At 38.5% G+C, this 26023-nt stretch overlaps 2 protein-coding genes across 2 annotated transcripts; one reads left to right on the top strand and one right to left on the bottom strand.

The window, feature by feature from the left end:
• Positions 1-19670, top strand: LOC131111411 (mucin-5B-like). The gene is made up of 5 exons (XM_058064099.1): positions 1-368; positions 11901-12044; positions 14211-15167; positions 16843-16918; positions 17490-19670. The coding sequence occupies exons 2-5, from the start codon at positions 12014-12016 to the stop codon at positions 17569-17571; spliced, it is 1146 nt and encodes a 381-aa protein (XP_057920082.1). The 5' UTR covers positions 1-368; positions 11901-12013; the 3' UTR covers positions 17572-19670.
• Positions 19671-22300: 2630 nt separating this feature from the next.
• On the bottom strand, positions 22301-22989 carry LOC131110581 (uncharacterized). The gene has a single exon (XM_058063815.1). It carries the CDS (start codon positions 22763-22765, stop codon positions 22403-22405), a length of 363 nt encoding a protein of 120 aa, XP_057919798.1. The 5' UTR covers positions 22766-22989; the 3' UTR covers positions 22301-22402.
• Positions 22990-26023: the final 3034 nt, after the last annotated feature.

Raw genomic sequence — 26023 nt, 5'->3', positions numbered from 1 at the left:
AACGCATGCATGCATACTGCAGTGTGTCAATACTGGAAGAAGTTCGATGTTCGGCAACAACCAAGGCTCAGGCCTACCATGACTGGAAACTGCTGGAACTACTGTCCAAAGTTAAGTCAGCTCTAAAATCTGAAAACAACATTTAGTTAATTAATGTGTCCTGTCTTTCTGGTCCAACTGAAAAAAATGGCCAAATCTGTGAAGTACACAGTATGTGGTGGGAAGCTGTGTGCTTTCCACCTATATGTCTCCAGCCTTAGGCCTCGCGCTGTCAGATTGACTTTCCACAGCAGACAGCACAAGGTCATCAGATGATGACCAGTGGCCGGGGGTGCCCCGCAGTGACTCGCTGTCCATATTCATCCTCAGTGAGTCTGCACTCTGCACCCAACAGACATTTTGGGACCCTCACTGCTTTTTTGTCTAGTTGTTGGATTATCATTTTCCCCTTTGAGCATACAATCCAGACTCCACTTTGTGTACAGTTTACGGTGAGGCTGTTTAATGTAAAAGCACCATTTTTCAGATCTTTCCTTCTAGTTTTCATCCACTTATATACACCACTCAAAATGATGACAGCAACAGACAATATTTCCACTGTTTTAGAACTTTGAAATTTAGAACTAGTACATGCATGCAGGGCCGTTGACAAACGGGTATCTTGTCCCGAGCCCATTCATGAAAGGGGCCCAGGAACTGGTCCCTCATGAAAATGTGATTAATCAGTCTGTTTCATTTGGGGGAGAAAATGTGCAATATTTACATGAAAAAAATGATTTCTGGTTCTTTTGCTTTTATTGTCTTCAAAAATAGAGTGAAGAATCCCCCTACCACCGCTAATGCACAAGTGATTTGGTCTGATTAATGTGTGTGTGCGGTGGCGGGGGTGGGTGTGGGGTATGAATCAGATTATTTTGTCCAGGGCCCAGCCAAAGCTGTCAACGGCCCTGCATGCATGGTGGAAGAATACATTGTCACTAGGGGTGTAACAATTCGTTTAATAATAATTCAATTTGATTCACAATTTGTGGTTGTTGATACAATTCAAGGACGATATCGGTTCGTTTAGAAAGATACGATCTGAAATGAATGAATGAATGAATGAAATGATTCAGTAAATTTATATTGATTCAGTAACATTCATTCATTCATTCATTCATTTTTTACCGCTTATCCTGTCTTCGGGCGAGAGGCGTGGTACACCCTCAGCTGGGATAGGCTCCAGCACCTCCGCGACCCTCGTGAGGAAAAGCGGTAGAAAATGAATGAATGAATGAATGAAATAGAAATGAACATAGAGTTTCATGTAGTTTCAAATCCACCAACTCCAATTTAAGTGGAAAGTATTTGGCTCAGTGTTTGTTTTATTTGCCGTGTTATTCCATCAGTGTGCACTTTTTAACAATAAGCCATGACTGCATTTATTTACTGCAAGCCTCTCGGACCACAGTTTGAAAATCCTGCTTTCGTGTTACTTCATCAATAATGTGTCACTCAACACAACCTCTGTAATATTTACATGTATGTAAAAGCATGAAAAGACTGTGACTGTGAAAGAGGCAATTAGCTTTATCCTATGTACTTTCCACTGGTGGTGCGGCGGCAGTAGCTTTGTCCATAAATGTGATTAATATGAGATCTCATCTGCTTTTAGTGACCATGGTGATGACAGTGAATGGGAGGAATGGGAGAAATTTTGTCAAAATTAACATTTCCAGGCAGCACAAGCCCCAGATAGGGAAGTTGAAACCATCCCTATATGACATTCCGAGTCATGAACTGCCATTATGTTGGGAAATATTAAGGAAAAAGACAGAATGTTCTGGTTCAGATAAGTTTCTCTGCTTGTATATGACCCGACTCATCCAATTAATAAAAAGTTGCATTTAAGATTTATACAACAGGTCCAATAAAGGCATCTGTTTGAACCCCAGAGATCATTCCTGGCAAGGAGACTGTTAAAATCACTTTTTATTGATCTGATGTCTCTAAGATGAATTTGGGCAATTAGAGGCAGCAGAGGGCAACTAAATCAATTACCGTTGTGCAAAAAAAAAATCTGACATCCAATTTACTGGGTTGTGAAAAACGACCGACAAAAGCAATGACTCTATAAGGACTTTCCGTCATAGCCTAAATCATCCATTGGAAGTTGACAATGAAATGTGTTGGTACGTTTGAACGCTAAACTAAGAAAGCATCTTTTACAAAACAAAAATGGACAAAAGCACATCAATATTGGGAATTATTGTGAAAGATTGTGGTGGCGAGTAAAGCACACAACATCACAAGGGAGCTGCACAGTTCGTAACAAGGCTAACAGATATTGGCAGTGTATTGGTGGATGAGAAGACGAGAGGTTTAAATATCCAGATTGAAGCTAAATAATTTAGAGTCCCGATTCATAGTGATGGCGAGATGAAGCCCCATGAGGCTTTGAACCATTTCAGTCAACTGGTTCGAGAATGGATTCATTTCTTGAAGCTTCATGTGCACACGAAACCACCTGCTGGCCTTGGATAGAATTACAGGCGGCTATATCTGGTAATGGTAATGGTAATGGTTTTATTTCATTTGAACATGCATCAGATTACAATTGAGTGCATCACATAATCAGTTCACAGTTCCACATGTCCGAAAGGAGTAGGAAGAAGCAAAGCTTATTAAATTCTACCCCTCCATCTGGTACTTTTACAATCAGTAACTGTTACATTTATTCACTTCCTGATTCCATAACACAGTTTAAGGTTTTTTTTTGTTTTTTTTTGTTTTTTAAATAATGCACCTGGTTATATGACCATCTTCATGTTTGACATTGAATGCTGATCTGTTTTGGCTCTTGGAAATGATTATGTACTACAAAGAATTGTATAACTAAATGCTTAATCTACAAAGTGTAAGATAAAATATACAGTATATATAAAATACTGAATGTTTGATGGGTGAAGGTCCAGTTTCATCTCTATGTTCGCGAAAGGCACGTTAATGCCTGAACATGGATGAGGTGTTATTATTGTACCCCAACTCCTTGAAACACAATAAGCACTTCACCTCTCAATAACAATGACAAACAGTGAAAATACAGGTTTTCAAATATAAACATACCATCTCTTAATAGTGTTGATTTGGCTTACTGGTCAAGTCAAAATGTTTCCACACAGGAGAAATTTTCCTCTTTCGAGCTGGCTCCATATCTTGTCTCTCTGAACTCCAAACTAACATAACGGTATAGTAACCAAACAATCAACAAACACTATCAATACGCTCAACTGACTGACTCTCACTACAAAACCCCGCATTTTAATGTTTAAGCCTGAGGGGTTTATAGCTGAGTGTCAGGCAAACATTGCGGCAAATTCTGAACCTTTTCCCGAAATCCTTCACATGGTACAGCCGGACGTGATCAATTCCGGCGCTCCCCCCAATGAATCAAGCCTGGGTACACGCCTCGCGGAAGTGCCCACTCGATTACTCGACACACGCTTCGAAGCCCCGGCACCTCTTGTAACATCACTAGTCCCGAGAGATAGGGGCCCCGTTCTACCTCCCACTCTACTTTTAGAGATTCTAAAGTCAGTGTTTTGCAAGTCTCAAGTAAATCTCAAGTCATGAAAATACAAGTCGAGTCAAGTCCAAAAGTATTAGGCTTCAAATGTTCAGGCACTTACAAGTCATGAGCACTGTTTTGTGTTTACCAAATAACATGCCATTCTAACAATGTCAACTGACATAATGAGGCAGATTCTGTTTTTTCATATTATTACATAACAACCATCACGTTCATTGAATACTTTGAATGGGGACACATTTTATTCAACACACTAGTGTGTTGACAATATGATATATATCGTGATTTTCAATCGACAATACAAATAGTAAGTCACTCTGGACTTTAGTCATGTGACTTGACTCAGACTTTCGTCACATTTTTGATGACTTCAGACTCTACTTGACATTATCATCAAAGACTGGCAACTATTATTTTATTGTAAGTTGGACTGATACCTGTTGTGAGCTACGGTTGTGGGTACCTCTAGCCTGGCATCCATTTTATGGAATGGTATCTTGTAAAATAGCCATGGATGAATGGATGACAAATAACAAATAATGTTGCTGAATGGGGGACGGACATGAATTGGGGAGTTCAGACTTGATTTTACTGGGCAACGTCTACGATACCAAGTAAAATTTAGGCTAATTTTGTGATGCAGTGCAAGGTGGCAGAGCGTGGCACACCCCACCCAGTGCTAATTTTGTCCAGCGCACCATTAACACCATTAACACCATTAACCATTACCACCATTACCACCATTACCACCATTACCGCCATTACAACCATTACCAATTTGGTAATTTAGCAATGAGATGCGTTCATTTGATTGGTTAAGAATACACTCTATGTTAATGTTAAACGCTATGTTAAACCTTCTCATGCCTTCTGTCCTCCCTCTTTGACAGTTGCGTCAATGGGAGGGATGGAGGTGTGGGTGCGCTGAGCTGCGCCACTCACAAAAATGGCCACACCCTTACGAAAATCGAGCCTAATGTGTCTGGTAATTTTTTGAAATGTTTGATTTATCGTTGATAGATAACATTTGCCTGTATGTATAATTGTATAATTGACAAATAACGGGCCGTATTCAACTGCAAAACAGCATTTATATATATATATTTTTAAAACAAAACTGTTTGTTCTGTGAATTAACAGTACTTATGACTCAATGGGACTCCAAAATTTTACACCTGTGACTTTGGACTTGACTTGAAGTGTCTTGTTTTGACTTGAAAATCATACAGTATATAATTTAACTCCATCAATTTAAATGGACTGTAAATTTGATAAATCAACAGGTGATGAAATATAACAACATTTCTCCCACTCTAAACCTAAAATGAGAGCAAATGACAGTAATTTTAGTATGATTGTTCATTGTAGGCATGCTGCTTCTTTCACCAATTAACCACAACAAAACAGGCTATGTATTGTTATAAATCCTAAAAGAGAAGATATGTGGTTTTACAAAAGAGGCTTTTTTGGCACACAGTAAAGTGCACTACATTTCAAATTCTACCTCAATATGTACTCAAACCTCATGGTGTTCTACGATGACACCTACTGACTCTCCCGGAATAAATATGGAAGATGTGCTCGTTATCAGGCGACGCCTTGCCCACACAGCCACTGATAGCCGCAATCAGCAGAAGGAGGAAGAGGGGGACTCGAGAGGGCAGCTCGTCAGCTCGGATGTGGCCTTCTCTATAACCCGTGATTGAGTTTGAATCCTTAAAGAATGCACTATAATGATAGTCATCTTGGCTAGTGCTGGTCTAGTTTTGATGTCTGAAGATGGCTGCAATTTTGTATTCATGTGTTTGTCCATCAGTGTGTCATAGAGCAGAAAAAGACTGGAAAAGCACGATGAGGGCGTTTTTCTTTACATCACTTATTGTCCCATAGTAAAGCACACATACTTTTCCTTTCTATGCCTTATTTCTCGTTTCTACACTCTTATTTTGTTATGACTTCCTGTTCTGTTTTGTTCTGTTTTTATCCACCTTTACTTTCCTGCTCCAACGCACCTGTTTCTGATTTTGTGTTGATTATTAAATTCATCCTGTGGCATCCTTCTGTGTTGGGGCATTGTCATTAGTTTGCTAATTTGCTGGTATCTATTATGTGTGCATGAATAAGAACATTCAAATAGCTGTATAAAAAGTGTGTTGCGTGTTAGTATTGCCATGCATATGTTTCATTAGACATGCAAACACTGCCCTGTGTATTCTACTGAAGCCATTTTCTCTAACTGATATGGAGCTTTGTATGGATGTGACGCACGCTATTGCTGCTGCTGTGAAAGCACACTGTCCAACACTCAGGGAGGTATTCACAGGACCGTGAATGACACAATGAAAAGATTATATTGTTACGAAAGGCAGGAAAAAAAAACTAACACACTCTTTAATGCATATGGGCAATTCTCTCGAAAGCGGTACCAGCAAGGACGACGTCATTTCAAGTGGCATGAGATATAGACTACAGTGATTTGAAGCTGTAAACATCCCAACTACAAACATTTTAACATTGATGTCTGCTATAAGTAGCACATTTTGGAACATTGTCTTACTGTTATGAGCAACAACTTGGCTGGTTTTGTGTTTTATCATGTGATTTGGTCTGAATGTGCATGTGTTTGCTGTCAACTTGCCCCCGAGGAGTTAAGTGATGCACCTGAATGCACCATTCTGAGCAAAAGCTAGCTCAGCACTGATGGCAGTTTGCTAGTTTTGATCCTGCTTGTTGAGTATGAAGTGTCTCATTATCTGACTGGAATCTTTCCATGGTGTCCCAACACTGTGTTTCTGTTTTATTTTATTAAAAGATTTAAACACCAGCTGTCCAACCGACAAGAGAATGTAACAGAAAACCTGTTTACTACCTTCTAAATATGTGTTTTAACATTGTTAGAGCCCTCTAGACATGAAATAACACCCCTATAGTCACCGTTGCCACTTAAGTAGACATAAGATAAAATAAGCCGTTTAAAGGGGTCCTATTATGCTAATTTTTCAGCTCTTTGTGTTGAAAGAGCAGTTACACACAATAACCCGCACACCAAACTTTGTAGATCTTCCAGAATCTGCACCTATTCCATCAGTATCTCCTTGGATTTCTCAGTCTGCTTTAATTCAGTCCACCCACTGCCCGCCTCCAAGCAGGCCCACTCCGTTGTGTTTGGTCCCACTCCCAGGAACTTCCGGACTACTGCCGAACCCCACTTTCTAATTTTGTGGATATAGAAGTTGATAAGTTAAGATAGCCTTTGGAGAGCTAACTGAAAAGTGGTTCGGAACTAGTGGTAGGTCACGAGACTTACTGTGCATGAACTCAAAGAGTGTACTTACAGAGTGGAGGCATAGTATGTCCGACATAAATAAATCTTATAATAATAATAATAAATAATAAAAATAATAGTACTAATAAATAATAAAATAATAATAAATCTTTCACGGAGGGAGTGCTCTGTTTCTGGCTTCAGCAACAGTGGCGGATATTTCACATTCATGTTTGCAAAAACAGTCCAGTGTGAAATGCTGTTGACAGATGAAAATATTTTTCTCTTGCTGGTAATCACCAACTGCAACCACTCCGGCCTGAGCTTGCCTTGTGGAAAGATTTCATGGGAGCCATAGCTAACAACCGTAAACAGAGCTGTGGGGAGGGCAGTAGGAAGGAATGACAAGGAATGACAACACAACCAGACACGAAATGTAGTTTTTATATGAAACTTTTTAGTAAGGGAGAAACAAATCCAAATCTAAATGACCCTGTGTGAAAAAGCGATTGCCCCCTAAACCTGGGCCACCCTTAGCAGTAACAACCGCAATCAAGCATGCATGTTTTGGGATGTGGGAAAACCATGCACAGAAAGACCATGCAATCCCAACAGAGAGACATTCAAACCTTTCATCTGTCATTAAAATTCCAACCCTGTTGATAAACCATTGCAAAAAAAGCAGTAAATGTTTGATTCCTGCTTTATTGAGGAGACCAAAAGAGGATTAAACAGGATTAAAAATATCTTTTCCTATTAGCTCAGACCACCATTTACCACATTTATCCTATCAATATGAATGCAAATCATGTAATCTGGTGAAGATGTCAGTTCAAATTCCGAGCTGTAGACCATCTGACTGAGCAAAACAATGCTTGAAAGGTCACTGGCTTATTAAGACTGGACCAGCGAGCATGAGGGGATGCGCTGGTTTGTCTGTTCATCAGGAAGAGCAACAATATTGTATTTATTCATTCTTTTATATGTAAGAAATATCTTCAAGCATGCACTTAACACAAACTACCAAGAATAAGACACTAAATAAATAATAATTTGCCTAAAGTTGTTGCTCTTTTAATGGCCAAGCTTAAAAATTGCCATCATGTTGTTTTGTTGTGTCCTGACGTAGACCTCTCTATGTCTTAGACTTAATATGGTGGCAAAGCCCCAATCAAACAGTCCATTTAAATCACTCCATTCAAATCACAGACCTTTCTCCTCTTCAGGGATAATTACTCCTATTATTCTATTGATGAAGTGGCTCCTGAAAATCCCTTTAATGTTTTAGGCTGAATTTTGCAGCTGCATCATGCATGAAAGTTCTGCCCTCTTCACCGGAGTCAAACTACAGCAAAAGAGCATTTGACTCATTTATGTTTACATCTCTCACTGTTGCTATGGACTGCATTGACAATTATGAAGTCTGAAATTCCTGTAAATTGCTACTAAATTAATGGTTGGTAATGACTAGCCTTCCTCCATTTCCATTGTTTCTCATGCATTCATTTATCTACAGCGGCCCATAATGCACACAACACTGGTTATATCCCATTAGCTAACAAAATAACATTATCTTACATGTATTTTATCGCGTCCATTCCATAAAATGGTCTACATAAAGTGGTGACATAGTGAAATGGCAATATGACAAAGAAGAATTCTGATTGGATAGAATTTTAGGAACTTTTTTTTAGGAATTTTTTATTGTCGCCTATTGGTTTGGCATGCTTATGACTGTGGTTCCCACTGCATATAATGCATAGGTTGTGTGGACATCATTTTTTTTCAGAAACGGAGAGGGAAAAATATGGCTGCTACGTGTGGACAAGGCCTGTAAGGCACAGCACAAGTTCACATTGATTGACCCCACGATGTGTTTCAACTTTTTTAACGTGGACTGAAGCTCCGACTGTAATATTCGTGCAATGTACATGACATGGACAAAGGACATTCCTTTAGGCATGGTTAGGTGGAAACAAACGTGCACACTCACCCTATCTTTGCCCTCCATCTCTCTCTCTCTCTCTGTCTCTTCCTCACACACACACACACACACTCAGTTCTTTAAAATTTTATAAATTTGTATACATTTTTAAAAAATACATAAGATCACTTATTGCATGCATTACATTTGGTAATTGTGATTATTGTGATTAATTTATTTGTTTTTAATTGAATTTATGAAGGCTGCACGGTGAATAAGTGTTTAGGCCACACAGCTAGGAGACCGCAGTTCGATTCCACCCTCGGCCATCTCTGTGTGGAGTTTGCATGTTCTCCTCGTGCATGCGTTGGTTTTCTCCGGGTACTCCGGTTTCCTCCCACATTCCAAAAACATGCTAGGTTAATTAGTGAATTGTCCATAGGTATGAATGTGAGTGTGAATGGTTGTTTGTCTATATGTGCCCCTCAAGATGGTCAATATGGCACATATTAGCAGTTATCCATCCATCCTCTACATTTCCTGTATTGGATTTCATTATATGGTGTACCTAATGTAAAATTGTTGAATGCATGTACTGTAAGTACATACAGTCGAATGTATATTATGGGCGCCAATGCTATTTGCCTGATACGACACCAATATTGCTGTCTTGCGTTACTGATATTAATCTGATATTAGCAGTCTTATTACAGTCGTGCCTGGCCACATAGCAACTTTTCACAAATTATGATCGCTGTTTTGTGGTTGAATGTGTCAGCTATTATGTTTGTCTCTTATGTCTTGGCAGTCATCCTGTTGCCTGTGTGCGATAAACCAAATAAAATAGGAGTGTAAAGGTGACTATAGGGGTGTTATTTCATGTCTAGAGGGCTCTAACCATGGTTTAAAAAAATGAAATTAGAAAGCCATAAACAGGTTTTTATGCACTAACTAGGAAAATATTCAGTTTATTGAGTCCTACATCACGGAATTCACTTATGGAAGAGCAATACAGAACCAACTATGACATTACTTTTTTATGTATCTGGAGATTTATTGATTATTTGAGTGAGCATTTAAACCTGACATTACTCACCACTGACAAGGCAATGACAATGATCGATCGACAATGATGATAGAGGCCGGCTAGGGGACTCATTGAATCCGGGTTAATGCAGACCCATCCAAAGTAAAAGACATTCAACAAGATTTCTGTTTGTCTTAAATGCTGCCAATTCCATAATTCCATGCTTCTAATACGCTGATCTGAACTAAATTTGGTGTTAATGAATTCCATTTTTACAATTTTCCACAATTTAGTCATTGTGGTCACTTAATCAAAAGTATATATTTAATGTGGACCCTAATTCTAAAGAGAATATCAATTTATAATACAGAACGCTCTTATCTTTAAGTCTGTACTTTCAGTTTCCTGTCAGGGTGGGGTTGTTAAAAGACATTTTCGGGAAAACGAAAGTTATCTCAAGTCTATCTGAATTCTCACCACCGAAATGACACCCAAACATACAAAAATACATGTTGATGATTATTCTTATCTGATTAATCGAACTGTTGGAGTTAAAGTCATCATGATTAATCACCATTTGCAACCATATGTGAAATATGCCCGGACTCGAAAGATACATGACAGGACAGGATTATATTTGATTGTATGAACAAATTTACCTAATAAATAGAAAATATGAATCAAGCTTAAAGATGCCACTTATGACCTTATGAAACAAAGTGCTTCATTAAGACATCCCTCCGTTATATAGCAGATTCACAATTCACAACCATTCTTAATGAGGCAGCCATTTTTAAAAAGCCGTCCCTCTCGGTACGAGCCATTTTTGATGATATTACTGATTTTTCAAGGCACACAGAATATTGTTTTATTGAAATGGTACATACCACAAGAAAGATTAGACTCTAATCTTATATCAGGGAAAGAAAAAAGGTTGATTCTACCTTTTTCTGTTCTAGTAATCAGCAGTAGAGCATAGCTAAGTTTCAACCAAATATCAGTTCTCAACAAAAAGAACAGAAAAAAAGGCGTTTTGTGAAAAGACACATTTCAAGCATAGCTTTCACTTAGACAAAATGTCTAAACAACAAAGCGTGTGTGGAGTTTTCATGCTCCCCGTGCATGCGTGGGTTTTCTCCGGGTTTTCTCTGGGAACCCACAGCAAAGCTAAGAACGTGACACATTCCCAACAATAACATAATATTTGACATTATACTTAGCTATATGTAGCAATGTTAAAGTTGCTGTGATGATATGTATTATTCTACACTGGTCACTAAGGGACAGCAATGTTAGAGCCACAGCCAGGAAGGGCTGTAGACAACAGGAAGTAAAAAAAAAAACAACAACAAAACCATTAACTCTCAATTCTCTCAATGCTAGCGTGTGTGAGTCTAAATTATGTTTCCTTTGTGTCTTATTTTCTGTTATTTAACCTATTATGTTCAGTAATATGAGTGCAATGGTGACTATAGGGGTGTTATTTCATGTCTAGGGGGCTCTAATGTTAAAAAATACATATTTCAAAGGTTGTAAACAGGTTTTTTATGTTCTAACTACCAAAATATTCCTTTAATTCTGTCGGCCATGTCTGTGTGGAGTTTGTGTGTTCTTCCCGTGCATGCTTGGTTTTCTCCGGGTACTCCGGTTTCCTCCCACATTCCAAAAACATGCAAGGTTAATTGGCGACTCCAAATTGTCCATAGGTATGAATGTGAGTGTGAATGGTTGTTTGTCTATATGTGCCCTGTGATTGGCTGGCGACCAGTCCAGGGTGTACCCCGCCTCTCGCCCAAAGACAGCTGGGATAGGCTCCAACACCCCCCGCGACCCTCGTGAGGATAAGTGGTAGAAAATGAATATTTCATACATATAAGCTGTCTGAAGTTGGTGATTCATGCAAACATGGTAATAAACATGCAAACTCCAAACAGAGATGACCAACAGTAGAATCGAACGCAGGTCTTCCCGATCTCCTGACACCACTCTGTCCTTATTTAGTACTCAACAATTGTTCACACCTGTTTCTGTCAACTGTACTCATTTATTTGTAACATTTTGTATTTATTTATCTGTTCACATTAACCAGTCTGTAAGTTCAACGTTTTTTGTACAGATACCGACCCAGTTATCGAGAAGCCTCACCCCCAAGATATGCAGCCACAAAAGCTGTTGGCAGGAAACAGGAAGTTTCAGTTTGAGCACACGTGAAGAAGGTACAGCACCACCATGGCGGCCTACATGCGATCTCTCGTGGCATGTAAGTACATTTTTTTGAAGCATTCGGCTTTGAGCCATTTTCAATACTTGAACTGAATAGGAAAATGAAATTTCTACAACAAACAAAATAACAAAGTTGTAATTTTAAATAAATGAAACAACAGCAGAAACGAAAACAAAGTTTTAATTTTGCTATTTATTTATATGCTATTTATATAGTCAAAATGTCTGTTGTCTAATGTAAAGAGGAAAATAAGTCACAATTTTACAAGAATAAATTTGTAATATGAGGAAAAATAATTTCATTTTATGAGCATAGAGTTGAAATGTTTTTTTTAAAAGTTTAAAGTTGTTTTCTGTTATGAGAAACTAATAATTTTTGGAAAATTAGGTAGAGCTCGTCAAGCTATGGGAATAATATTAATATTATGAGTAGAAAACGTACTTAAAATTTACTTATGAAAAGTTGCAATATTTGGAAACAAAAAAACAACAGCAAAAAAAGGCAGGGGGTGCAAAATTGATATAAATTTTCACTTATATCACAAAGCTGATATTTTAATCTTATTAGCATACCTACATTGCAAAATATCAACATGGCCCTTCCATCCTTTCATTTTTCAGTATGTGGGCCCACAGTGGAAAACGTTTGATCACGCCTACCTAACAGCAAGACCATTTCCACACTTCAATGTGGGAAATGCAGTTCGGCCACTCATCAAACGCTACTGCCCTCTATAGCCCAACCCCTGAATCACAGCTCAGAAACATGAACAATGCTCCCGTCGCGACAATATTTATGAAAACAGAAGTCAAAATAAAATATGTAGAAATGGTCCTTTGTTATCAACCATTCTCTTTATGTCTCTGACCAAAGTAAATGCCCAAATGTAACAGATACTATAAGCCAGTGTGGCTGTGTGAGTGTATGTTAGGAAATATCATTCCAGGAATTTAAGAGCTGGCTGGCTCAAACAGGCAGATTACATAAGCAATGTGGAGTTTTGGTTTCGATTCTGGCTATTTTGCCAACTGCTTATATCGCTGTTAGTCAGGCTGTCCAAGGGGCGTCATGATAAGGGGGTTCCACTTATTTTTTAATCATATAAATTATTTTTTTGTGCTCCAATTACTACTATATTATTACTATTTTTTTATTGATATAAGTGATTTTTTTTTACATTTTCAGGAATTATCATACAGGGAATGCAAGTATTATTCCTGTGCATTAGTAACAAAGTGGGTACATTGAGACCCCTATGTATATTAGCTCTGCTGCTAACTAGTGTTTACAATGTAGCCACAGATGTCACCTTATGTCCTGATCTTATTGCACGCATTACATTTGGTAATTGTGATTATTATGATTAGTTTATTTGTTATCAATTGAATTTATGAAGGCTGCACGGTGTGCTTAGGCCACACAGCTAGGAGACCGCAGTTCGATTCCATCCTCGGCCATCTCTGTGTGGAGTTTGCATGTTCTCCCCGTGCATGCGTTGGTTTTCTCTGGGTACTCCGGTTTCCTCCCACATTCCAAAAACATGCTAGGTTAATTAGCGACTCCAAATCGTCCATAGGTATGAATGTGAGTGTGAATGGTTGTTTGTCTATATGTGCCTTGTGATTGGCTGGCGACCAGTCCAGGGTGTACCCATGCCTCTCCGCCTCTCCGAAGACAGCTGGGATAGGCTCAAGCACCCCCGCTACTCTTGTGAGGATAAGCGGTAGAAAATGAATGAATGAATTATATTTGATAGCCTGATTGTAATATGGTATTAAATTACAGCATCCACTCGTCTCTCGCTTCCTCACTCTACCCCGAAAGGGTGAGGCGGACTGGTCCTGGTCACCAAACATGCTTTTGTTTGAATGCATCATAATTCTGCTCCTTATTCCCGTGCACTGTGTAATTAACAAGCGCTCACAAGAGGCTTGCCATTGCAGCGCAACTCCTCAAACCGGTGAGTGTGCACTGCTGTGGAAGCCAGTGTCTAGTTTTAGCCTATAGTAGGGGTCATTTAGTGGTAGCGCTATGAAAACACAGCATGAATACATTCATTTCATACATTTGCCACTATTCACTGACAAAACATTTTTATATCAGTATGAACAAATGAACAAATTTCTTTTTCTCACGTTAAAAGACAAATAGATTTTTAAATCCATGTTGAAATTATTCAAACTTTTTTATTTTGAATTGCAGATCTGATGTTGTTTGGTGTAGGTTTCCGAATGGACGCCGCTACCATATCTGGAATCATAAACAATGCCTCTTCTGACATAACCAGCGATTATCTAACCACTGCCGCTCCTGTAATGACCCAGGCTTACCAAAATGGATCCAAAATCGAGACCACTGCCGCTCCTGACACGAGCCAAGCTTACCAAACTGCCACTACCGTTGGATCCCAAATTGAGACCAGTGCAGCTCCTGGAATGACCCATACTTACCAAACTGGATCCAAAACCGACACCACTGCCTCTCCTGATACAAGCCAAGCATGCCAAACTTCCACCACCGCTGGATCCAAAATCAAGACCACTTCCACTCCCAACATGAGGCAAGCTTACCAAACTGCCACTAACGCTGGATCCAAAATCGAGATGACTTCCACTTCCGGCACAACTCATGTTTACCAAAGTGCCACAACCACTGGATCCAAAATCGAGACCACTTCCACTCCTGGAATGACCCATGTTTACCAAAGTGCCACAACCACTGGATCCAAAATCGAGACCACTGCCACTTTCAAAACCGATCACATTGTCACATTCAAAATCAGCAACACTTCCTCATCTGAAACGACCACTGCTTCCCAAACTGACACAACTACTCGACCTCAAATCATCACCACTGCCGCTTCTGACACAACCTCTGCTTCCTTAGCGTTCACCACTAACACATCGGTAATTGACACTAGTGCCATTTCCCAACCTGACCGCACTGTCACTTTAAAAATCGGCACGCCCTCCTTGACTGAAACTACATCTATTCCCCAAACTGACACTACTGCTGGATTAAAAATCGGCACCACTCTTGCTTCTGACACTACTCCTGCCTCCCAAACAGTCACTGTTTCCAGAACCACCACCATATATAGTACCACTAGCAGCGGCACAGGACTAGAGGAGGTGCACAAGCGTAAGGGCCTGAGCTCAGGTGTGTACCAACAAGTTATTTTTTTCCATTTCTTGTTACAAATACACATTGAGTCACATGGAAAAGTAATATTCAGTACATAATACTATATACTAGGGGTCTCAAACACGCGGCCCGTGGGCCAAATGTGGTCCGCAGGGCACTAGTTTGAGGCCCCCGCCTTGATATGAAAGTTTAATGTTAGTGCGGCCCGCGCAAGTTTGATATGGATACTGTATGGTATCATGTACCCAGAAAAAATTATCACGTTTGATTAATGTTCATGTTAAAGGTTAAATAACTGTTAATAGTTATCCTCCCTATCCGTGTGGAAGTGGTAAGTTTTTGGCTATTTAAGTTTAAAGGAAATAACTTGTAGGCTACCGTTTAGGTCGCTAGCTCTCTAGTTTGTGAGTTAGCATGTGTCTCAAGACCCTGTAGTTGAGCAATATGTTGTAAATAAAAAGAGTATAAATGTGACTATAGTTGTGTTTTGTCATGTCTACAGGGCTCTAATAATGCTTTGTTCATTTTAATCTGAAAAAAATAATTTGTCTACCCACCAACTATATGTGGTTTCTTAAGTTTTTATGATTTGCCGTTTTATTGTTATTATTACATTTATTTATTTATTACTGATTGATTGATTTTCTTTATTCTTGATTTGTTTATTATTTATATATATTTTGTATAGAAAAATAAAAAGTAAGATATTTGAGAACAGTGGAATGTTTTATCAGAGCTTTTCTTGTAGAAAATGGAAACCAAAGCAAAGTTTATTCATTTTTCTGTTTTTAATAAATGTGTGTTTGTTTGTTTTTTGGAAAACCTGATGCGTCCCAGTCTCGCCCAGACCCTAGCTCCAGTGGCCCCCAAGTAAATTGAGTTTGAGACCCCTGCTATATACAATAACCACAACCGTTTAAAGGGGGAACTGCACTTTTTGTGGAATTTTGCCCATCATTCACAGTCCTTATGTGAAACCTAAACATATATTTCTTTCCCTTTTCTGTGCATTATAACACAAGTTAACACAAGTTAATTTCAGCTAGCTTACATTGCTATTGCTATTTTGACTATGAATCCCTCTAAAAAAAAACTGAAGATAACATAATAGTTCATCTTGCCGTATTTTGATGATTTAAAACACCACCAAAACTTCTTTTTGCGGCACATTGATACACATATTTATGCTAGCTTTGTTAACAACAAAACAGCAGTGACAACACTTACGATGTCCGCTCTCATCCTCAGTTAGTCCGCAGCCCTCAGGTACAAAATGTTGACGGAGAACGATCATCTTGTTGAGTCTTTGAAGCGAAATCGAGAGCTCTTCCGTCGGTGAATGACGCCGAGACTAGCGATTAGCACGGCGGCGTGTTAGTTAGCTAGTGTCAGTTGTTAGCTAAGAAATCATCAAAATATAGCTAGATGCTGAAACTCCAATTTTTGGATTTTTTTTTAATTATTTAATTTTACAGACTTCATTGCTTCTTGTAGAGTGCTGTATTATTCCATCTGTTATTTTCTGAAATCCGCAGTATTTGTGCTTTTATTGTCAATTTATTAACCCACTCTTCCCCCCTAAGTGTAACATTTACATATGATTTTTAATCATTCTTGTGGATGTCACGAAGATGCTGTCTTCTTCTGCTGTGGAAAAGACAAATGATTTCCTCCTATTTGTTTTTTCCAGGAAGTATTGCAGCCATTCTATGCACATTTGGAATCATGGCCATTCTGGTTTTGGGGGGTCTATACTACAAGTATCGGTAGGTACACCATGACTTTATGGTATACAGTCGTCCCTCGCTTATCACAGTTAATTGGTCCCAGACTTAGTAAATTAGTAAATTAGCCCGTTTATGACTTTCTAAATACGTTTTTTAACAAGATCACAGTCCTGTGGACTTGAAATAACACCCCAAGAGTATTATTTTTGTTTAAACTACATTAAGCAACACTGATATTCAGTTTTTCTGAGACAGCCTCCAATTTATTTATTCTAAAGAAAGGGTTTCAAACAGAGTGCGGAACAAGGACAAAGCCAAAATCTTACCACTTCCACAAGGAATGGGAGAACTTTTTTTCAGTCTATCATATCAAACATGCCTTATTATGTCATTACTGACCCCTAGTGGCCAGAATACTACACCTGACTTGTCATTCAATATTTTTGGACTAATAAATGTCCATAGTCAACCACAAAACAGCAATCATTTATTAATTAATGACATTTTTCAAAACTGCGATGGCGTGAGGGACGACTGTAGTTGACGTACTCGTCATGATTACACTATAAAGGAACAGCTTTGTTAATACATTGCCTTTCTGTCTCAATAGATTTGCAGACAACTACGCTATGATTGTCGAGAGACCAGCCATCAACCTTTTGAACTTCAGTAACCCGATGTATGACGCTTAAGCCCACTAACTTAAGCCAAGTAACTTCCACGTCCAAAACCTCCCCAAGCCCAAAACTGCAAAAAGTTTTGGAAGTAGACTTTAAATGTGTGTTTGGTATTCTTGCAAGTCATATATATACGACAGAACAACAAAAATAATATGTTTTGCTTTTGAAGGCAGCCTTTTTATTTATTACGTGTAGGCTTGTGTAAAAAAAATAACAAAGGAGAAAAGTAGAGGTAGAAAAATGTACACGGAAAGGACAATATGGGGAAACTAGGGAAATGACTAAATGACATATAAAGGATGCATTCACACGCAGGTAACAATCAATAGCCAAGGAAAACTAGTGTAAATAAGTGAAGTTTATGGAGATATAGTCAATAATTGGGGATATTTTATTGCTGAACATGTTTCCAAAAAGCATACTGACTCATAAGCAACACTTGTGACACTCAGGAAGTGTGATAGGTGAATGAAAGTGGGGAAGTGGTTTCTTTGTTGTGAGACATACATCGCGTGTGTGTGTGTATATCTGTGCGTGCGTACGTGTTTGTGATAATTATAAGGATGACTATTTGTTCATGTGGATAACTGACTCAGCTCTTGGATTATTTTCAATTCAGCAACATTTTAAATACAGCCATTACGAATCATAGGTACTACTAAAAACATGTACTTTACAGTCATTCAAGTATCATACCTCACAGTGTGTATTTTTAAAGGTGGTTTAAAGCTGATTGCTTTGACAGGTTATTTTTATGTTGTTTCAGAAGGAACAGATGTTTTAATATGGGTATAAAATGGGTATAATCCACTTCCGGGTGGTGTAATTGTACTTTGTTTTGCACTTCCTGACTACCAATATTAACAGGAAAATGTACCAAATCCCCATTGCTGATTGGTTCAAACATTATCACTTCCTATTAGTTTGAGATTTGGTACATCCCCCTTTCCGGGTGGTGTACTTGGGATTTGCTGTGCTTTCTAACCACTAAACTATTGATCAATGCTGGCTTGTATGGGGTGCTTTGCAAGTTTGTTTTTTGTGTGTGATTTGCTCAGTTTAAATCAGTATGCAGATCAAAAAGATCCGCTGTGGACAGATATAATGATGATAACAAAAATAGCTCATAAGAGTTTAAGAGTTGATAGGCTTGCACGGCGGAAATTGGCAGGAAATCTGAGTTTGATTCCAATCTCGGCCATCTCTGTGTGGAGTTTGCGTGGGTTTTCTCCGGGTACTCTGGTTTCCTCCCACGTTCCAAAAACATGCTAGGTTAATTGGCGACTCCAAATTGTCCATAGGTATGAATGTGAGTGTGAATGGTTGTTTGTCTATATGTACTTTTCTACTCAAAATAAGATGAAAAATAAATAAACAAATCAAGAATAAAGAAAATCAATCAATCAGTAATTAATAAATAAATATCACAATAACAATAAAACAGCAAATAATAAAAACTTAAGAAACCACATATAGTTGGTGGGTAGACAAATTATTTTTTTCAGATTAAAATGAACAAAGCATTATTAGAGCCCTGTAGACATGACAAAACACGACTATAGTCACATGTATACTCTTTTTATTTACAACATATTGCGCAACTGCAGGGTCTTGAGACACATGCTAACTCGCAAACTAGAGAGCTAGCGACCTAAACGGTAGCCTTCAAATTATTTCCTTTAAACTTATATAGTCAAAAACTTACCACTTCCACACGGATAGGGAGGATAACTATTAACAGTTATTTAACCTTTAACATGAACATTAATCAAACGTAATAATTTTTTCTGGGTACATGATACCATACAGCATCCATATCAAACTTGCGCGGGCCGCACTAACATCAAACTTTCATATCAAGGCGGGGGCCTCAAACTAGTGTCCTGCGGGCCACATTTGGCCCGTGGGCCGCGTGTTTGAGACCCCTGCTATAGACGATAGAAAATGAATGAATGAATGAATGAATAACAACTTCTCTTGCTAATAATCAAAATCACCAAAGTTATTATTACATCAATAGCCATAGCATTACACTGCAAAAAATGTAACTCATATGAGTTGTTTTTTTTGTTGATATTCTTATATTTGTCCAAAGAAAGGTACCTTTACTTGTGCCAGATATTAAAATGAACAATAAACTGAAGAAACAAGCGTTGTCTAATCATTATTTCCATGACAGCATACTCCAAAATTAGCACCACATGACTGCACATGACTGTGTTTAACAGCGTAACAGCGTATGACAATTATTATGATGTACTACGATGATAAAAATGCACGTCTTACAAATGTCTAATGCAATGCAAAACCTATGGCATACATTATATGATGCTAGGTTGTAAAGAGCAAATAGTGAATGGACAACATTTGGTGCTATTTCTCTTTGAGTCAAAGGTTATCAGTAAAGTTGTTGACTTATTAAAGTGTCCTCTCAAAATGCACTGTATGTAAACAACAACATTTTTATTGCCTTCTCATAGCATTTTGTTATTTTGCATATTATATTTCATTGTATGCTATGTATTGAGGGTAAGCAGCATAGACAATAAGATGAATGGATGGATGCTATGTCGTTTTTATTCTAACCACGCCACGCTGCTCACAATCACTACGTCGGTTAATCTGTGTCTCTTAAAAACCTGTTTATTAACTCCTCTTCTTAATGATTCACACTGAAGTAACAGGAAGAGGAAAGTACAGTCGTGACTTCACTCGTGGAGTAACACAGTTGTGTCACACAGACGTACACACGTACACACTTATCAAACTCTTACTCTACTGTAAAATTCCACAGACTGACACTCAGTCTGCCTAAATGATGAATAAATTCTCCGTTTCATCAAATAGAACTTTTCATACAGTACCTCAGTCACATCGTCGCCATGACAAACTTCACAGTTCAGATCAGTCCAGCCAAAAGCAGTAAAACTAACACTAACACTATAAAAACCAGTCTGCCAAACATCCAGTGCCAATTTTTCTGATGTTTTTGCGGCTGGAATATCTTCACATCAGCAAACAAAGAAGGCAAATATTACATAGCCTATGTCTATCGGTGACTTAAAGACTGCATTAATTAGTATATCCTCCTGCTTGCTTGACATTGATGTTCTCAGGTCAACATTTGTAAAAAAAAAAAAAAAAAAAAATATATATATATATATATATATATATATATATATATATATATTATATTCTCTATATTGTTCACTAATAACAAAAACGAAAAAAAAACAACCTTGCTTTTTCAGAAGAAAATCATTAATAATGATGACTCTTATCTTATCACGTGTGGAAGTGGTACATTTTTGGCTGCTTATTTTGTCCATCTTCTTCACTCAAACCCATTGTTTTGCTTAGAATAAATGTATTTGAGGCTAACTTGGTATATTCACATATTCACATGAATTGCGCAATGTTATGTAAACAAAGCTTTGGCTAGCAATCGTGTCGGAATGTACTCCAACGTATGCCAGATTCATGTCAGACTAGCATGAATATATATTAATCATGTGACAGACATCATAGTGACGATGGGTTGTGGGCTGATGTCGATCTTTTTTTTTTTCGAGATATTACGGCAACAAGAAACTTTTCTCAATGCTAACGGTGATTTATCATACCTTATTGCTTATCATGTCTACTGTATTAGGTAATACGACTATAAAAGTGACTATAGGGGTGTTATTTCTTGTTTATAGGGCTCTAATAATGCTAAAAAAAAACATTTTAGACTGGCATAAACAGGTTTTTTATGCTCTACCTATGAAAATATTTCATGTATTAATATTGAATCGACTTATGGTGGACTTCTGCGGAAAAAAAACAGCCATTTTTGGGAACACATTTTTAAAAAAAAATTATTTTCGAGATTATGAATGCTATGCTATGATCTAATGTAAAACTATACCAAAACCAAAACTAGGATCATATCAAAACCAGATCTAATGGAGTGGACACCAATACTGGTACTGAAATAGATGCAACTTCCACTCTCCTGGTAAGAAGAGCTACAACATATTAGTGAGTGTCTGCAGGAATCTGAAAAATACATTTTTGATCACTGAAATTAATGTTTGATAACGGTGCTCTCGGGTTTTTCCACACCAAAATCCTCTATGCGGGCTCTAAAAAACTGACTTTCAGCAAACTGTACACATGATGTAAGCATACAATTGTTCAAAAAGTCTTTGGAGGATTAAAAAAATTAACTCCACTAACTCTAGTTAGCTGAATTTAGCACCAAAAAGCTGTTTGCGTTCAGCTTTCTGAGAACTATAGGCTTTCTTCATGCACCAGCACACCCCAGGAAGTCTGTTGTTACTCAACCCTCCCCTCCAATCCCATCACAGCCCTGCCCAGCCTCCCTGCACAGCATACTTAAGCATCAGATAATCCCAAATAACACTCACACACATCTTTCTGGGCGGACACACAGACATACATCCATACAGTAAGTACACTATTTTAAAGATCTACGCAGCTATTCTGGTTTCACAGTGAAAGGTGACTATTTGACTTGTTTTTTTTGGTTTGTATGTATCTTGTTATGTTTTATTTTTTTTTTGCTTTTGCAGACTAGAACCAATCCAAGATGATGCTTCTATCATGTTCACTTATCTTTGTGCTTCTTGCTGCAGCCTCGACCACACCAGTAAGCATCCCAAGTATAAATATACAATACATATCAGGTACATAAATTATGTATTGCATGTTCAGGTCGAGGTAAATTACTCTTGTAGTTAAAAGTGTACTTTAAATTGTAAGGGGAAACAAAAACACGTTTGACAAATTATGAAGTTTTTCATGTGATATTCCTCCTATAGATTGCTGAGAACTGGTATCAACATGCTGGCATCACTGCCGATGACCAAAAACCAGCATCTCTGAATGGGTACGACGTAGCTGGGTGGTTTTCTTCTGGGTCACATGACTCATCGGAATCCAGAGACCTTTCTGAAAGTGAATCCTCCGAGGAAACACTGCAAGAATTATCCGAGGAGTCCACTGTTGAGCCTTCCGAGGAATCCTCTGAGGAGTCTTCAGAGGAATCTTCTGAGGAGTCTTCCGAGGAATCACGTGAGAAAGAATCCTCTGAGGAATCTTCTGAGGAGTCTTCAGAGGAATCACGTGAGGAGGAATCCTCTGAAGAATCTTCAGAGGAGGGTCCCGCCACAGATGATCCCACCCCGACGTCCACTGCCATGACAACAGACACAACAGACAACAGAAGAACGCCCACGCCTAAACCTGCAACCACAAGCACGAACACGGCAGGGACAACCACACCTGAAAGAAGAGGAGACAACTAAAACAGAGATTGCCGACAGTGAATAACTATATGTTATGGGTCCTAAGTGTGGGCACCGTAAGGCAGATAATTTACCTGAATGGAAATGCAAGAAGAACAGCAAAATGAGGATGATGATCTCTTTATTTAACACACACAAACTCAGATATAAATGACATATCTTTCAAGTCAATCCAGTTATTTGCATTTCTGTTCTCAATTACTTATCACTTTAACATCATTTATACATTTCACATTTCCATGTAATCTAATTTCCTTGCGACTGATCACACATATTTTGGCACCCATCACCATTAATTGCATTTGTTTGTTCTAACAACCCTTCTAATGCATTCTATGACATGCTTAGTTTGTGACATATGTCATCGTAAATGTTCACATTTGTGCTCCACTATCTGTAAATCCCACAGATTACGGGAATAATCCTCAAGAATATGACAATGTATCCTGGTAACTTCCTGTAATCCATTTTAATGACCATTGCAATACCCCGCAGGTCCACTGGGTGGGGATCTAACCAAGAGTTCAAGTAAACGTAGCAGCGGCTGTTTCTATGAAGTTTTTACAATAAACTTTCACTTCTCTAACCGAAACAAATCAGCGGTTAATTTCACAATATACACCCTAACATGAACATATGTACTTTTATGGACTTATCTTGTTGTTTATGGACAATTTACCGATTTACCTGAATGGAAATGCAGGCAGAACAGCTAAATGAGGACGACGTGTAGCATTCCAAGTATTCCGTATAAACCGGATGCAACTGGAGAAGATACGAAGGTTCCGCCTCGCAATGTACCACACAAACTGCAAATTTACCTCCACCAATGTCAGCAATACATAGAACCATCACATTTCAGTAATATTAATAATTTCTACACTGTCATTTAGTATTTTACCTAAATAAATACTAAATTAAATGTATGTGGACACGATATTTTCGAGTGCGTCACATATCATGTCACTAAAACATATCATAAAAATGCCATGGTTGTTACTTAATATTATATTTATTGGCTAATTGTAGAATTACTAATTAACGCTTACTGCATAAAATGTATTAGAATTATTTTTACACATACTGTCAGATGTCAATATATCTTTAAATGAATATCATCTCATCACTACAAAAAGCCTTAAACAAACACTATTTTGGATCATACGCTGTCAGCGTCATAGCGATGAAAGATTCCATGCAGTCAATCATATTCATATGCTTTTCTGTTTTCCGTTTATTTTAGATCTTTAGATCTTTATATTGTGTTCCTTCCATCCATTTTCTATGTCGCTTATCCTCACTAGGGTCGCAGATATGCTGGAGCCTATCACAGCTGTCTTCCGGCGAGAGGCGGGGTACACCCTGGACTGGTCGCCAGCCAATCACAGGGCACATATAGACAAACAACCATTCACACTCACATTCATTGTCCTATGGACAATTTGGAGTCGCCAATTAACCTAGCATGTTTTTGGAATGTATATTATAATATTATAATTAGAACTACTGGAATTTTTTTTTGCCTTAGTTCCTCAGTAAATGTTCATTATTTCCTCATTAGTTCCTCAATAATTACTGTAGTTTTGTGTACCTTATTGTAAAGTGAGACCCAGTTTGGCGATACAACTATAAAAGACAATGAAACAGCATCAAGTAAAATACAATTGCAGATGTCTCTCACATACACAGTGGCTCATCTTTTGCGGCCTGATTGTTGGCTAAGAACCTGTGCATTGTGTTCTGCGTCCTGATTGGCAAAGGGACTCTAAACCATTGTCAATCAATCTCCTTCGTACCGTGTTTTCTGTTGTGTAACTCCGAAGTGCTGTATGTTTGAAAGTGTTTTAACAAGGACGCAAAAACGCTACAGCGAAGAGGCGTCAGGACAAAGAGGCCCGGTCAGAGTTGCTATTAATAATTAATAATGTGTCCAACTTTATAGGTTGGTCATAAAACTGTAATTATTTTTAAAAGTTATTATATTTTTTATTGGAAAACTATAAAAAAAAAATCTGTACATCTTCCTTGTACTTTAGCACCTGGTGACATGTGTTGACACACAATCAGCAGTTCATTCTCTCTCTGCTGTCATATTGTCATATATTGAGCATACGTTATAAAAATATTAGTAAATATTAGTAAAATATTCATTCATTTTCTACCGCTTATCCTCACGAGGGTTGCGGAAGTGCTGGAGCCTATCCCAGCTGTCTACGGGCGAAAGGCAGGATACACCCCTGGACTGGTGGCCAGCCAATCACAGGGCACATATAGACAAACAACCATTCACACTCACATTCATACCTATGGACAATTTGGAGTTGCCAATTAACCTAGCATGTTTTTGGAATGTGGAAGGAAAACCAGAGTACCCGGAGAAAACCCACGCACCATGCAAACTCCACACAGTGATGGCCGAGGATGGGATTGAACTCGGGTCTCCTAGCTGTGAGGTCTGTGCACTAACCACTCGACCACCATGCAGCCATTAGTAAAATTCATTCATTTTCTACCGCTTTTCCTCACGAGGGTCGCGGGGGGTGTTGGAGCCTATCCCAGCTGTCTTCAGACGAGAGGCGGGGTACACCCTGGACTAGTCGCCAGCCAATCACAGTGCACATATAGACAAACAACCATTCACACTCACATTCATACCTATGGACAATTTGGAGTTGAAACCCACGCATGCACGGGGAGAACATGCAAACTCCACACAGAGATGGCCGAGGGTGGAATTGAACCCTGGTCTTCTAGCTGTGAGGTCTGTGCACTAACCACTTGACCGCCTTTCAGCCATTAGTAAAATGTTTTATCAAAATATATAAGCCTTGTATTGCAAGCATTGGGCACTAAAATTGCACACTATAGTCTCATAGTGGTGTGGCCAGGACCTAATGCCATCTAGTGGAAGAGCATTTGACTGATTGATGATCACATTCCGGGGCGTCTAGTGGTTAGTGCGCAGACCTCACAGCTAGGAGACCAGGGTTCAATTCCACCCTCGGCCATCTCTGTGTGGAGTTTGCATGTTCTCCCCGTGCATGCGTGGGTTTTCTCCGGGTACTCCGGTTTCCTCCCACATTCCAAAAACATGCTAGGTTAATTGGCGACTCCAAATTGTCCATAGGTATGAATGTGAGTGTGAATGGTTG

Source organism: Doryrhamphus excisus, chromosome 2 (assembly GCF_030265055.1).
Source record: "Doryrhamphus excisus isolate RoL2022-K1 chromosome 2, RoL_Dexc_1.0, whole genome shotgun sequence".
NCBI classification, from domain to species: Eukaryota; Metazoa; Chordata; class Actinopteri; order Syngnathiformes; family Syngnathidae; genus Doryrhamphus; species Doryrhamphus excisus.
This window is presented reverse-complemented; position numbering and strand designations above follow the sequence as displayed.

Excerpts from the sequence above, each read along its gene's own strand:
- LOC131111411 (XM_058064099.1), top strand. The coding sequence starts at position 12,014 with ATGGCGGCCTACATGCGATCTCTCGTGGCAT. Across the intron at positions 15,168-16,842 it reads GCGTAAGGGCCTGAGCTCAG|GAAGTATTGCAGCCATTCTA; the intron begins GTGTGTACCAAC and ends TGTTTTTTCCAG. Across the intron at positions 16,919-17,489 it reads GGTCTATACTACAAGTATCG|ATTTGCAGACAACTACGCTA; the intron begins GTAGGTACACCA and ends CTGTCTCAATAG.
- LOC131110581 (XM_058063815.1), bottom strand. The coding sequence starts at position 22,765 with ATGGCAGTGGACGTCGGGGTGGGATCATCTGTGGCGGGACCCTCCTCT.